Raw genomic sequence first — 13,833 nt, 5'->3', positions numbered from 1 at the left:
GCTCCACCATGTTACATACAACTCCTTAGAACTTCCTGGCAGGCTACCTTGCTTTTAGCATTTTCTTATTTTAGGCATCTTCTAAAGCAGTAAAGTTTCTGTCCTTCCAGAGCTATAAGACAGAAAACTTATGTTTGGGTCACATCTTCTAGGAAAAGCTCCTTAAAATAGCTAAGGCTTTGTAAAAAAGTGTGGTGTAACAGTGCCTGATCACTCTTCCAAATAAGTCCCGAATGTTGCCTGCTTGCTCCGCTTTCTGTACGCCCTTCTTTTAGTGACGTGATTTATCTCAGGCCCTTTGAGTACTTGGATAAACTTGAGGTTGTAAACTTGACATGAGCTGTTATAAGGACATTTTTAAAAATCTTGATTAAAATCTTTATTTATATATTTTAAAAAGGCTTATTCAGCACAAATGAGAGTAGTTCTTTCTTTCCTTGTCTTCCTCTTCAACTTTAATGCAGAAGCCTGTGCTTATTTGGTGAGCTGATGTCAATGTCTCTCCTGACAGACTTTTCCCCTGGGGCAACAAACTGCAGCCAAAAGACCAACATTATGCCAACCTCTGGCAGGGTGAGTTCCCTGTGACCAACACTGGAGAGGATGGCTTCCAAGGAACAGCACCAGTGAGTACTGAGTATTCTGATGAAGGGAAGAGAAGGGGCGAGAGAATCACTCACTTCCTCACTAGCATGTGCCTCCCTTACTGCACCTATCCCGTCAAAAGGGGCAATTCATCTCTGATGAATTTTTCTTCCTGATTCCGTAATACATGCTGTAGAAATTTTAAACAAACAAGACCACTATAAAGGAGAAGTTAAACTGACCTGATACTGTATCCTTGGACATCCAGGGATAATCTCTGTCCAGGGATAATCCTTGCTAGCATTTTGGTGCATTTTTGTCCCATTCATTCTTTGTGTTGATGATGATGATGATGGTGGCTAGTACAGAATAGTATGTTCACAGATTTAAATTTCTGGTTGTAAAATTTGTTCCATGTGGAAAGAATTAAGTTCATGAACTGAGGCAACTCTAGGCATTAAGGGCTTGCGGTGTGCCAGGCATGGTGTTAAACTATATGCATGCATTATTTATTATCCATTCAAGTCTGTAAGGTAGACTGTGCTCCCCGTTTTCTAGATGAGCACTCTGAGGCACACAGTGGTTAACTAACTTGTCCAGCGTTATACAGCAGGAAAGTGGCACAGCTGGCACTTGAACCATGTTGGTTTGTTTCCAAAGCTCTCTCTTTTGACTACACTATTTGCCAGTACATGTATTTCTGGTGTATATGTTTCTTTTTTAAATTAACATTTGGATCACACGGGATACAGTTTTTGAAATCTTACTTTTTCACTATGTAATATTGGGAACATTTTATCTGTCATTAACAGTATATCACGAATATGTGGTCTTTCAGCAGCTGAATAACCCATTGTGTGAATAATTTCTAATTTACTTACTGCTGATGGTTACAGACTTAAATTAAGTATTTTGTGGGAGCTAAACAGCACAGCAATGAGCATTTTACACATAAATATTGAGCTATATCTGAATTATATTAGGATAGATACTCAGCAGTGAAAGGTTAGACAATTTTCTTTCTTTTTTTTTTTTTGGTTTTGTTTTTGGTGCTGGGCACTGAACCCAGTGTCTTGTGCATGGCTAAGTACATGCTTGATCAACAAGACCTGCAAAACTTTCTTGGTAAGAGTTTCAGACATATGGTTGAGTTGTTTTCTAGAATGTCTGTGGCATGTTTCCCTTTTTTGGCATATAAGAGCTCTTTTTTCAATACTGTTTTCCTGGCATAATCATACACTAATGAAGCCCTGTTTAAAAGATGTCTTAATCTGTTTGTGCTACTATTACAAAATACCAAGACTAGGTAATTTACAAACAAAAATTTACTTCCCGTAGTTCTGGAGGTTGGTGAGTCCAAGATCAAGACACTGGCAGGATCAATGTTGGCTGCATCCTTGGGAGGGGAAGATTGTTTTGTTTTTACATGATGGGAGGCAGAAGGGCAAGAGAACACTCTCTTCAGCCTCAAGTCCTTTTATAAGGGTGTGTCCCATTAATTAGCTTTTAATCACTTCCTAAAGGTTGCTTTTTAATAGTTATATTTTTTATTAAATTTCAGCATTAATTTTGAAAGGAACAACATCATTCATAGCAAAAACATTTTCACTTTCTTATAACATAGTGAGAAAACAAATCTTTTGGGCAAATAACTCTTTACTGGGTTTGCTGTTATGGAGAGTCATTTCCTTTCAACAATCTTTCAAACAGTTGTGATTTTTAAAACATTCGTATTTTTGTTTCACACAGAAATACTTCTTCCAAAATCTGTTTGTAAGTGTGAAGTACATACATTGCTTGGAATGTTACCAAATGATTACATTGTTTCAGCTGAACAGCTAAACAAGTAAAAGACCAAGAAATTTTTGGAGAGGATGAAGAGCAAGGAGGCACTTGACCTACCAGAAATTGAAACTTAGTTTGAACTTTCATAGTTAAAACATTATAGTTTTTGGAATAGAATTAAATATAAAAAATAGTGGGAGAACGTTAGCTCCTAAATAAGTTTATGAGTGCATTTATATTTGCATTGAATTCCTTATATGGGAGCTATGCATAAACCAATACAAACCCATGTGAAATGGATGCATTATTCAACAGAGGCAAAAGACTAATCGAACCATTTGGTAGTTGGTTCCTCCCAGGTTTTCTTCAGAATAGCTGCTGTTCTTGCAGTCATATAGTTTCGTTCAGTAAAAGTAGATGAGCACAGGTCTTGGGGAGGAAAACAGTCTCAGCCTTTCCCTAGGCTTTAAATGGATGAGAAGCCCAGCTTGCTGATATGGAGTATGGTGTGGAATGAGAGTGTGTAGTGTTCCACTTTGGCCAGCCCGAGGGAAGCTGTAAGATGAACAAAATGTCACTAGGAGTGCCTGATGCAGATACTCTTTAGATCCCAGGAAAGACTAGTTGCCACAGACAGTGTGGTAGTGGCCACCAGAGTGGGAATCTGCTAACCTGTGGGTGCCACCTAATCCTGAAAATGGATGGCACTGGACTGTCAAACTCATACCTGATCCTGTAGTGCAGTAGTGGTGAACCTATGGCACAGGTGCTGCAGCCAGCTGTTTGTTATCATTGAAAGCTCTAAAAGTGCTGTCACTGATCTAGAGCCTTAGCAGCCTGGATCCCTCTCATGGATGGTGAGCTATGACAAGCAAGGCAGCTGCAGCAAATCATGAGGCCAAGAGCATGGGACTAGGCGGAACTGTGTAGCTCAGTCGTCATAGTAACACTATGTAAATGAGGCTTTTGAAGGCCAAAGGGCAAAATTGTCCATGGGACCAGCAGTTGAGCAGGAGCAGTTGGTTCTGAGAGATGGTTGAACTCCATTTCAAAAGGACAGGTTATGGCCCTATTTGAACAAATCTTATGGCACCTGTTTTTGATGAATCAAACAAATGATTTAAACACCTGTTAGTTTTAGTAAAAGACTATATGCTTTATACATATTTTCAGTGCTTACTCTTAACAGAATTTTTTATCTCTATTTAATTAGATGAGCTTCCAAGGACTACAGAGCCATTTTCTCATCATGTCAATATGCTTTGCAGATAACACAAAGCTCAGTACGAGAGAAAGACACTCTCCAGATGTTTAGAGTTGGAACATGTGATGAGTTCATCAGATGTCCTCAAAACTTACCTGCAGAAGTTGTCATGGAAGTTACCAAGATAAAATTAGAACAGTTACGAGGAGCTCTGAAAGAACCAATTTGAGAAACCAGACTAGAGAAGAAGGCAAGCTTGCCGCAGAGAGATGACTCCCACCTGTGTCTGGAATGAGACTTAATGAATTCTCTAGCTTTTAATTGAGGTTGCTCACACACAGGACCATCTTATGTTCACCTGAGCTGTGCTGTAGGTCCACATACATCAGGGCAGTCAAGAGGGATTTAATGATGGGATGGACTGTAGTGAAATAGCTCTCTTGCATGACATTTTTATACATTTTATTACTTTAGTTGCTACTTGATACCTAGCAAAGAATTTTGACCATTGTGAGCCCAAAGAATTGAATTTATATTACTAGGCTACAGTTACATCATTATCGATTCATTTTGGACCTACTGTGGTGCACATCAGCTCATTCACATGAATGTTAGAAGAATTTGTCTATTACATTTGTTTTCTTTTGAGGTTGATGGGAGGAAGCTTTGGTTTGTGTTGTTAATTTAACCATAAACAGTTAAAATTTTCAGCTTTTTCACATATAGTAATTTAGGGCATATTGACCTCCAGATTTTACCTTTTTAAAGCATCAAATTATTTAAAGAGAGAAATCTTGGGCCAGGGATTTAGCTCAGTGGTTCTTCTGCCTGCCTTGCAAGCACAAGGTCCTGAGTTAGATCCCCAGTACCCTCCCCCACAAAAAAGGAAAGAAACCTTAAACCTTTCAGTAAGCACTATTATTGCCTATTAATGGACTAATAGCATTCATTGTTAACTTGCGTAATGTTAGCTGCTAAAGGTTTGTATACAGATGGGATCTCAGGATGATTCCTGAGGGCATCTCTACTTATATTTTCTAGGAACATGAGAAATTATTCATGCCTCCTGAATGGAATGTTTCTTGTCTCTTTTTTTTGGTGGTACTAGGGCTCTAGGCAAGTACTGTACTCCAACACTGAGCTGAGCTACAGCCTTAACCACTGTTTTTTAATTGCTCTAGCTCCTCTGGCTTCTTCCTTTCTCTCCTGGAAGGAAATGAATATCCTCTTTTCATTCTTCCTCCTTCCACCTATTCTACTGTGCTCTTTCTGATCAGCTCCAAATTCTTGAAAAAATAACTGATGCTTTGGCCTCTCCTCATTTTGGTCTCTCTTAACCTCGGAACTCAGACCTCTGTTTCAGTGTCTGCTCAGATAGCACTACTTGTAGAGAGTAACTTTCATCAGAAATTTCTCACACTTGGAATTTCTGTGAATTTTCTTTGCATCCCATTCTGACCTGTAGGACTGGATTTTTAGCTTGTTTTTTTTTTGTTGTTGTTGTTATCATTTTCTTTATTTTTCCCAAACTCTTGGAGGTCTTATTTGTCATTGAGCCCTTTTTGCCTTCAGTTGCTGTGCATGGAATTACTGAGTGAACTAGGCACTCGTGGTTCCATAATGAATGCTGATTGTGCAACTGGAATGATGGAATTTTTCACCCTTCTAACTTATCTAGATTGTTCTTTTCAGGGTAGCTTACTAATTTTGATTGAAATTCTCAGAATTGCTTAAGCAGCAGATGCTTCTTTATTCATGTATAGATGCGCAACCATCTGAAGCCACATAAAATGAATGTTAGTTTATTCATTCTTAGCTCAATTGCTTTGTTAGTATGGAAAAGGCACGGATATCCCAAAAGATTAAAAAAAAAACAAAACCTCCAAGGAAAACTTGATTTTTTTTTCCCATTCAAAAATGAAGTTTTCTTTATGTTTGAAAATTATCATTAAAAAAAGATTGGAAGAAATTTTAAGTCATAAAACTAGTATAAAACTAGCAAATTTATTTGGATTTACTATTATTCTGTTAAATTATTTTCTCTTGTCCTTTATAGAAACTATGCTTTGGTGCTGAGTCTGTGACAGTGTTATGTGATGCTGTCCAACCTGCGTTTGAAATGTGGTGTTAATTCTTTGGTGAATATATAATTTGCTTCAGGCATCTAGATTTCAGAGGTTGCAAGTTCTTTATGATGGATGCCCTTGGTAATGAGTGCACATTTTCCTTATAAAAATAAGTCCTCTCAGTTTTTTTTAAATGATAGTAAATGAGACTTAAAGATAAAATGGAGAGTTGCGGGGAGCCAGTGGGGAGGTGAGAATTGGTGTCAGGGTCCCTCAGTGCTGAAAGACATCGTGTGGCCAGCAACACTGAGCTATGATGACAAGGTCTTGTTCATGACCTTGAAGGTCGAAATATCATCCAACCCTATGCAAATACACTGAATGTAATACAGATTTGACTTATAGTTAGTATTAGTCACTCCATTAGAAATAATTTCACTGGTTTTCATGATTTAATGTAAACTTTTAGTGTTGAGAGCTCAAAGCCAAACAAAAAGCCTCTTTCTTTGCTTCTGTGTTGGCCAAATTATATTTTGACGGTTGCAATGAAAAGTAATATTCATACTCTGAAATTATAGCTCTTAGTGCATTTATGCACCAAAGAGATTTTTAAAACATGATGAGTAGTTTGACAGTATTTTTCATTTCTTTCTCTGTAGGTTGATGCCTTTCCTCCCAATGGTTATGGCTTGTACAACATAGTGGGGAATGTGTGGGAGTGGACTTCAGACTGGTGGACTGTTTATCATTCGGTTGAGGAAACGCTCAATCCAGTGAGTATCATTCTTGCAGGCATGTATCTTGGAATATCATCTGTCCCATGGGCAGACTAGAGCAAGAACTTCATGTGTTTCTCTTGATGCTAATTGTGCATTTCCCCAAGGGAATGTTAAGCCCATGTCTCATTTTAAACTTACGAGTATTGTGGGAGCGTTTTATGTGGGGGAGGAGCTGAACCCAGAGCCTCACATGTGCTAGGCACACACTGTACCACTGAGCTCCAACCCCAGCCTTTATGAACATTTTATGTGCAGCTGGATCATAATAGTAATAACCATGAGGGAGAATCTGCCTATAGCTTTATAAATTATACTCAATGCCATAAAAACTTTGATCAAAGTGTGACATATAAACGTGCAAAATTTATTAATATTTTAGGGTAATTATTAAGATCTGCTAGGTAGTATTTTTTGTGTAACTAGTTGCCTGAATTTTGAAATTTTGTTTCAGCAGTGTTATTCCAAGAAAACAAGAACAAACACTTTTCTTGAGTAAAAAAAAAATTTTTTTAAATAGTTTTTTGAGAGAGGGTCTCACTATGTAGTTGAGACTGACCTGGAACTCACTATGTAGCCCAGGCTGGTCTCGAACTCACAGCGATCCTCCTGCCTCAGTCTCCCAAGTGTTGGTATTACAGGTGTGCGCCATCATGCTCAGCTCTTGAGTAAAATTTGAGTCAAGACATTGAGTTACTTAATGATTCTTTCTTAAACCTCTTTGTGTGACAGGCTAATGCATCATGTATGTTGGGAATAGTAGGCAACTTTATTTAAGTTGTACTTATTTTGGTATGTAAGGAATATTGAGTGAAACTAGTTTATTGCCCTGCCTATAAAAACAAACTTGCCTTTTAAAATATATAGAAATTGAGACACCAGATGAGCATATGTTTAAAAGTGTGCCTTTAAAAAACAAAATCTCTGAATATTTTTTGGTATGTAAACAGACTGGGGACAAGTATATAAAAATCCCATTTCTAACAAACTAGACATTTATAAGTCAGGCCAAAGAATGATACTAAAACTAGCTATACTGGAAACTCACTGTGCTTGATTCAAAATTTTAACCTTTTACAAAGGCACAGAAGATAATGATAAAGAAAATTCATTCCTCAGTCTCATCTCATTGGAGGGTTAGACAACTCAGAGTAATTGAAGAACTTGTCAGACTTGTGCCTAAGGCCATTTTTCAGAAAGTGCAGATAAGTTTCTGTTTGATATGCTTAATTTGTCTTCACAGAAACACGTGGGCTGTTCATGAATAGTCTAGAAACACATCTACTTTTTTGCGTGCAGATGAAACAGCTGAGTTTTTCAGAAACTGTCATTCTCTTTCATTTTCCTTTACTTTCTGGCAAGGCTGTGGACGTAGTGGTCAAAGACAACCTGTCTTTCTGAATGAGAATAAGGTTGTGAAATTCTTGGTGAGTTTGTCATTGTCGTTCCTTACTGGCATGATGTGACTTGGCATTTGCTGTCAGAAACAGAAATAGAATTTTTTTCTCTCTGACAAAAGCATCTTCATGTTTGGAAGGGTATGCACAAGGCTTCAGAATTCTGGCACCTTGTGAATATATCTATCTGACCATCTGGTATTGAGCTCAGTGCTTATTAGCTTTCAGTTTTGTAACTGCTGCATTCTTTTAAGGATTCACAGAAAAAAAATCAGATTTTTCATTTTACCACGCCTAAGATCTCCCCTTCATATCACCTTTGCTCTACTGAAATTGTTCCCATTTAAGATTTATCTTTGTCACAGAGACCTCATTTGCTTTCTGATTTGATTGGGTTAAAATCCAACCATTTGAAATCCAAGGAAAATTCACTTTGTTGTTCAGATCTTTACAACTTTTCTTCATTTATAGTGGATGAATTATTATCATCTTTTCTTTGGCTTAGTGCATCAGCCTCTCAGTTGGGCTACCTTACTTCACTCTGTTATTTTGCAACTAGAATGACCTGTATAAAGAACAAACCCAGTGCTGTTACTTCCCTGTTTAAGATCCTTGAGTGGCTTCATATTGTCTCCACAATCTTGAATATGATTTCTGAAGGTTAAAATAATTTAGTTCTTGCTGATATCGCTTCTAGCCATGCCTATTTCTTCTTTTTTAAACATTTAATTATGAAGTATCACAAAAATGAGATTACAGAAAAGAATTTATAACACATTCATATGTATTTAACATGGAGAGTTAAGATGTGTTAACATTTTATTATATTTACCTCTCCTTTTAGCTTAAGATAAATAACAAAAACCTTGTGAACCCTGGATATTGTCAGTATTTTCAGTTTCAGCTGCTCTGGTCATGTATAGCGCTATTTCATTGAGGATTTTCTTTTTGGGGGATCATATTTTAATGTCTGTATCTGAGAATGAACACCTGATTTTTCTATTTCTGTTTCATTTGTTCCTGGTTTTTGGTCATATCTTGTATTCTCACGTGCCTATTTTTGATTCAATACTAGACATTTTATGTTAAAAATCGTAGAGATTATTTGAGATCTAAGTAATGTGATCTTTCTCCAGAGTATTTATGTTTGCTTCTGGAAAGTTGTTTCATTTTAGGTTAATTCAGTTAAGAATTGAGATTATCTGAAGCTGATCTTTAGGCCCTGTGAGGACTAGTCCTGTTTCTTTCTTTTTTCTTTTTTCTTTTTTTTTTTTTTTTTTTTTTTTTTTTTTTTTTTTTTTTTTTTTTGACTATTCCTATTTCTGATTGATTCTATAGCTCTCTAGGGTGCTAACCAGAAGACTAGGGCTTTTACCATGATTTTTCATCCTTAAGAGCACCTTAAACTGCAATTTTTTGTTTCTTTAAGCATAAGTCTGTTGAAAGTTCTATTTAGCAACTGTGGCCATTTAAATCACACTGTAGGGAAAACAGGTTCACCTTTTCAGGCTTCCACTTTGCATTTGAGCTTTGTAATTCTTTATAGCTGTAGTAGTTCTTATCTGATCTGCTTAATTCCTGTTTATCTTTGACATTTTAATTTATTTCCCTTTCTTCTCTAATGGCCTGTATGCCTCTAATACTTAGCAAAGAGCCTAGCATATAATCTCTTACCTTATAATAATGCTGTTTCTAGACACATAAAATGGGGCAATTTAGTCACTATCCACACTCCAGATGTTTCAGAAGCAAAGGCTGGTTAGAAGCAGACATTCTCAGGAAAAGTTTTGACCCAAAATAATCTACATGATTAGGAAACATTTCCACCCAGGAACTGACGTGTTTGCTCCAAGAGCAACTCGTAATGGCAAATCATTTTAAAGCTTCTTTGGAGAGGTTGGGAAAAATAAGTTCTCTCTATGCAGTGGCTATTTAGGAAATATCTTTTTCTTACTCAGTGACTTCCAGGGAGTAAAAGTTAATCATTAACTTTTATTTTGTTGGGCAGTCATTTATAGTAAAAGCAGGTCATAGAAACATCCCTTGTGTGTTCTGTACACAAAGCCCTAAGAAAGGATGAGGTATTTGGCCGTAAAAAGTAAGGGCTGGTTTGGTTTTAGGAGGCTATGTGTGTGTTCTCTGGAGATGCATATAGTATAGTGTAGTAAAGGTGGCATCACTTTCTTCTACACAGACCCAAACTTGTGTGTGGCCATTATGTCTCACACACACACACACACACACACACACACACACACACACACACACACACAATATATTTACGTGTTTGGCCGTGCATGCTAGGTAAGTTCTCTGCCACTGAGCTATATTCGCAGTCCTTTTTTAAATTTTGAGACAGGGTCTCCTAGAGTTGCCAAAGCTGGACGATCATGTATAGAAACACAAATCACTGAACTTGTGATTGTTCTGCCACAGCCTCCCAAGTACACAAATTACACATATGTGCTATCATGACTGATTCTTACCAGCTACCTATATCTGTCTGTCTGTCTCTCTCTGAATGTATCTTTATATCTATATATCTATCTAGATATATCTAGATATGTAGATACACATGCATTATCTATCGACTTAATTTAGTGTTTCTTTCCTTTTCAGTTTTCTGAGTCTGTAACCCATGTTAATCTGTGGTAGTCTGTAATGTTTTCAATAAAAATAAAAAGACAGAACTTATTTAATATTCTCATTTCTCACACCTGCCTATTGATTGTTAGTACCCAGGGGCCATGCTGAATAGCTCAGTTAATGATGTGATAAGATAGAGTAATGTACATTTTTCCCATTCTAAAAGGAACATAATTGTATTTAGGTGGCTTTTCTTTCTCAGGAAAATGAATCTTGGAATTAGCCAAAGTAATCTGGAGTATAGCTCTCTGACTGAAAGCAATCTTTCTCTTCTTCCCTTCCTCCCTCCATTCCTTCTCCCTTCTTCCCTCCCTCCCTCCTTCTACCTTTCCTCCCTGCTTCCCTTCTTTCCTTCCTTCATGCTGGAGATTAAACCTAGGGCCTCCCATACACTAGACAAGTATTCTCCCAGTTGCTACACCCCCAGCTCTTTACTGTTTTGATTGACTATTTTTTCCTTTTCTGTTTGAGACAGAGTCTGAGTTTCCAGTACTGGCCTTGCACTTGCTATCCTCTTACCTCAGCCTTCCAGGTAGCTGAGATTGTAGGCATGTGTCACCATGTCCAGTTTAAAGGAATATTTTTAAATTTAAGCTTTATCTGTAATTGAGAATAATTATTCTGATCTGATGAAATTGTTTTGAAATTAAATTTGTTAATATATGTGAAAATACTTTATATCTGTGTATTTCAAAAATACTGTTGTCGTTTGCTGTTTTCTTTATGTTACATTTTGGCTATCTCATTGGAGTATCACACACCTCTATGAGAAAAGTTAATGAGGAAGGTTGGCCTATGGAAGCAAAATGGAAGTAAATAATATTTATAAATAATGATTGCTTGATATTCCTCCTCCTTTTACCTTTTGTTGGCTCATCATATTGTCACCCTTAGGAAAATCTTGCTCATGCATCCTGGCTCGTTAGAGTCTGATGGAAACAAAGTTTTCCAAAGTATGGTCTTCCTCTGAATGAATTCCTGCTGCTTGCCAAATTTTAACCAGAGATTCTGTTTCACTTCTCTCATTTGAATTTATGCAAGGGATTGCATAGCTCTGGACATTTTGGAAGTGTGTGCTTTGCTCACATTATTTTATGTAGTGTAGAACTGATAAAGGGAGCTGTCAGCCCACCTTCTCTGATTTCTGCCATGTATTTGGCTATTTTTAAGGCACTGATGCACTGTGGGACAGAACTCATGACACAGCCATAGAGCACTACAGTCAGCTCGCATTTATTGAGTACTTACTCAGTAGTGGGCTAGTACCTGCTCTGCAGGATATAGGGATGCATGAGGCAGTCTCCACGTTTAAGAAGTTCTTCTGGGGGAAAGGTTGGCTACTGAGAAGAAGAATCAGGATCCATCATGGTAAGACATGTTGTGGGTATGAAGGAGGAGGAGCCTCCATGAACTGTGCTCTCTGCCAATGAGAGGCTTCTCAAGGAGGTGCCCTAAGGAAGATATCAGCAACTGCCAGGTTACTCTGCTAGGTCAGTGGGATACAAAGATGAAGAGAGGCCTGATTCCCCCCGCCCTCCAGTGTTAAGGATTAAACTCAGGGGCTTTGCACTGAGTTACACTGCCAGTTCTGTTTTTTTTTGTTGTTGTTGTTGTTGTTTTTTGTTTGTTTTTTTGAAACGGGGTCTAAGTTGCCCAGGCTGGGCTCAAACTTGTAATCCTCTCAGAAGCCTGAGCTTATATACTTGTGCCACCACACCCACCTGGACCCAACCTTTTGAGAAATTAAAGATAAACTGAGAATGGATTTTCTCCACTGTTTTCTTTTTTTTTTTTTTTTTTTTTTTTCTTTCTTTCTCCACTGTTCAGTTTTTTAAAGTCAGTACCTACCCTTCAGTATCTGGAGCCATTGCTGTCTTCTGCTTACCCTTCAGTTCTAAAGCCCAGTGCCTTTGCTGTGCTCAGAGGAAGAGTAAAAGCAAGAGGGATCTATGTGTGCACACACTTGTTCTCACTTTTCTACAGCATATTTCCCCTCCTTTTGGGGGAATTACAACTGTTTGTAGAATTTCTGTTTTAACCTGCTAGGAGGTTTGGAGAGTGACTTGCAAATTATTTTCCTTACTTCAGCATGCACAATAAAAGGGTTTTTATTAGGTATTTTTTTCACAGTGTATCACCTTCTTGGGAAGGGAAAGCCATATGCTCCATGACTGAGGTGGCAGAAGGTCAGCATAATGGGTTGGAGTTACAACAAACATTAAATGGAAAGAGCAGAGAATTTGCTAATGGGGCTATTTGTGGTTCTCAGTAAAGTTCTCCTGGCTGCACAGCATGACCGACCCTGCTTAAATGATGAAAGAGAGGTTAGTAGCCTTGTTTCCATCTGTGATGTAGCTTTAAAATATCACAGGGCCTTAGGTGAGTCATCTTGCCAGGTCAGGCTTAGTACTTCACTGGTAAATTGTGCTAAGCATGTACCAAGCCCTTCTTAGGTTGTAGGAAATCTGGGCAACTGCCCTGTTTGGAAAGCTGGCAGTCATGGAAGAAGCCACAGTTGAGAGTAACAAGCTCTTCAAATGATTAAGTCCTAGGTCTACTGTTCTGCAAATGATAGCTTGGTGACTTTGGGATAAGAGGGTAAAGTCCTTTGATTCTGTGTCCTCATCCATAAAATAAGGAGAAAAATGAAATCCAACAACATGGGCTGTTCTGCATATTAAAAAGAGAGATTAAAGCACTTAGCACTGTGCCTGCCCTTCGTAAGTACTCAGTAAGTGAGAGCTAATTATTATTTCCAAATACCTCTTACTTGGAACATTTCCTTTTTGAAAATCCTTTCCCCTTCACCACTACCTCTTGATTAATAGACCTGAAGTTTTTTCCCTTTCATTTATTGGGTACTTGCTCTGTGCTAGTGGAGTTTGAATATAATTCCTAATTACTATTCCTTATCATTTCCATAGTAATAGGCTGTTTTGCTCCACTGATGCATGGGAAGCCAGAACCAAAGACCAGGCTTATGGCTTCTTTTCGCAGGTGGTTTATTCCTTCTTTACTTGGAAAGGGCTTTGGGGCAAGGGGAGGGGCTTGCAGAGCCTGTCTGTTGGCTTGCTTAGTTATGTCCACAGATCACAGGACAAGTCTAAATAGTTTTTCCTGGGCAGAGGAGGAGGATTTTGTGAATTTTAGGTGGACTAGGCCTCCATTTTGGTTCGATTGCTTGGGGTTTTTATTTCCTGTCTTGGTGTGGTTTGAAGGATGAATAGACAGCTTAGCACTATATTGACATCCAGACTTCTACCTGAGCTTAACTTTCAGACTTCCTTCTTTACTCCTTCCCAACTCTTGATATCTGGCACCCCTCTAGATAGGTTGATTTTTTTTTTTTTTTTTTTTTTTTTTTTTTTTTTTTT

The 13,833-nt window shown here is 37.9% G+C and overlaps 1 protein-coding gene across 1 annotated transcript in view; it reads left to right on the top strand.

Moving 5' to 3' along the window:
- The window catches only part of Sumf1 (sulfatase modifying factor 1), a 74,582-nt gene that overhangs the window by 33,130 nt on the left and 27,619 nt on the right, over positions 1–13,833 (top strand). The window contains exons 6-7 of the mRNA XM_010608724.1: positions 512–626; positions 6,300–6,413. Of these exons, the coding sequence (XP_010607026.1) occupies positions 512–626; positions 6,300–6,413 (229 nt within the window). The remainder of the gene's footprint in view (positions 1–511; positions 627–6,299; positions 6,414–13,833) is intronic.

Source organism: Fukomys damarensis, unplaced genomic scaffold, assembly GCF_012274545.1.
Source record: "Fukomys damarensis isolate Sample0158 unplaced genomic scaffold, DMR_v1.0_HiC HiC_scaffold_28, whole genome shotgun sequence".
Classification (NCBI taxonomy): Eukaryota; Metazoa; Chordata; class Mammalia; order Rodentia; family Bathyergidae; genus Fukomys; species Fukomys damarensis.
The sequence above is the reverse complement of the archived record's forward strand: the minus strand, read 5'-3'. Positions and strand labels throughout refer to the sequence as shown.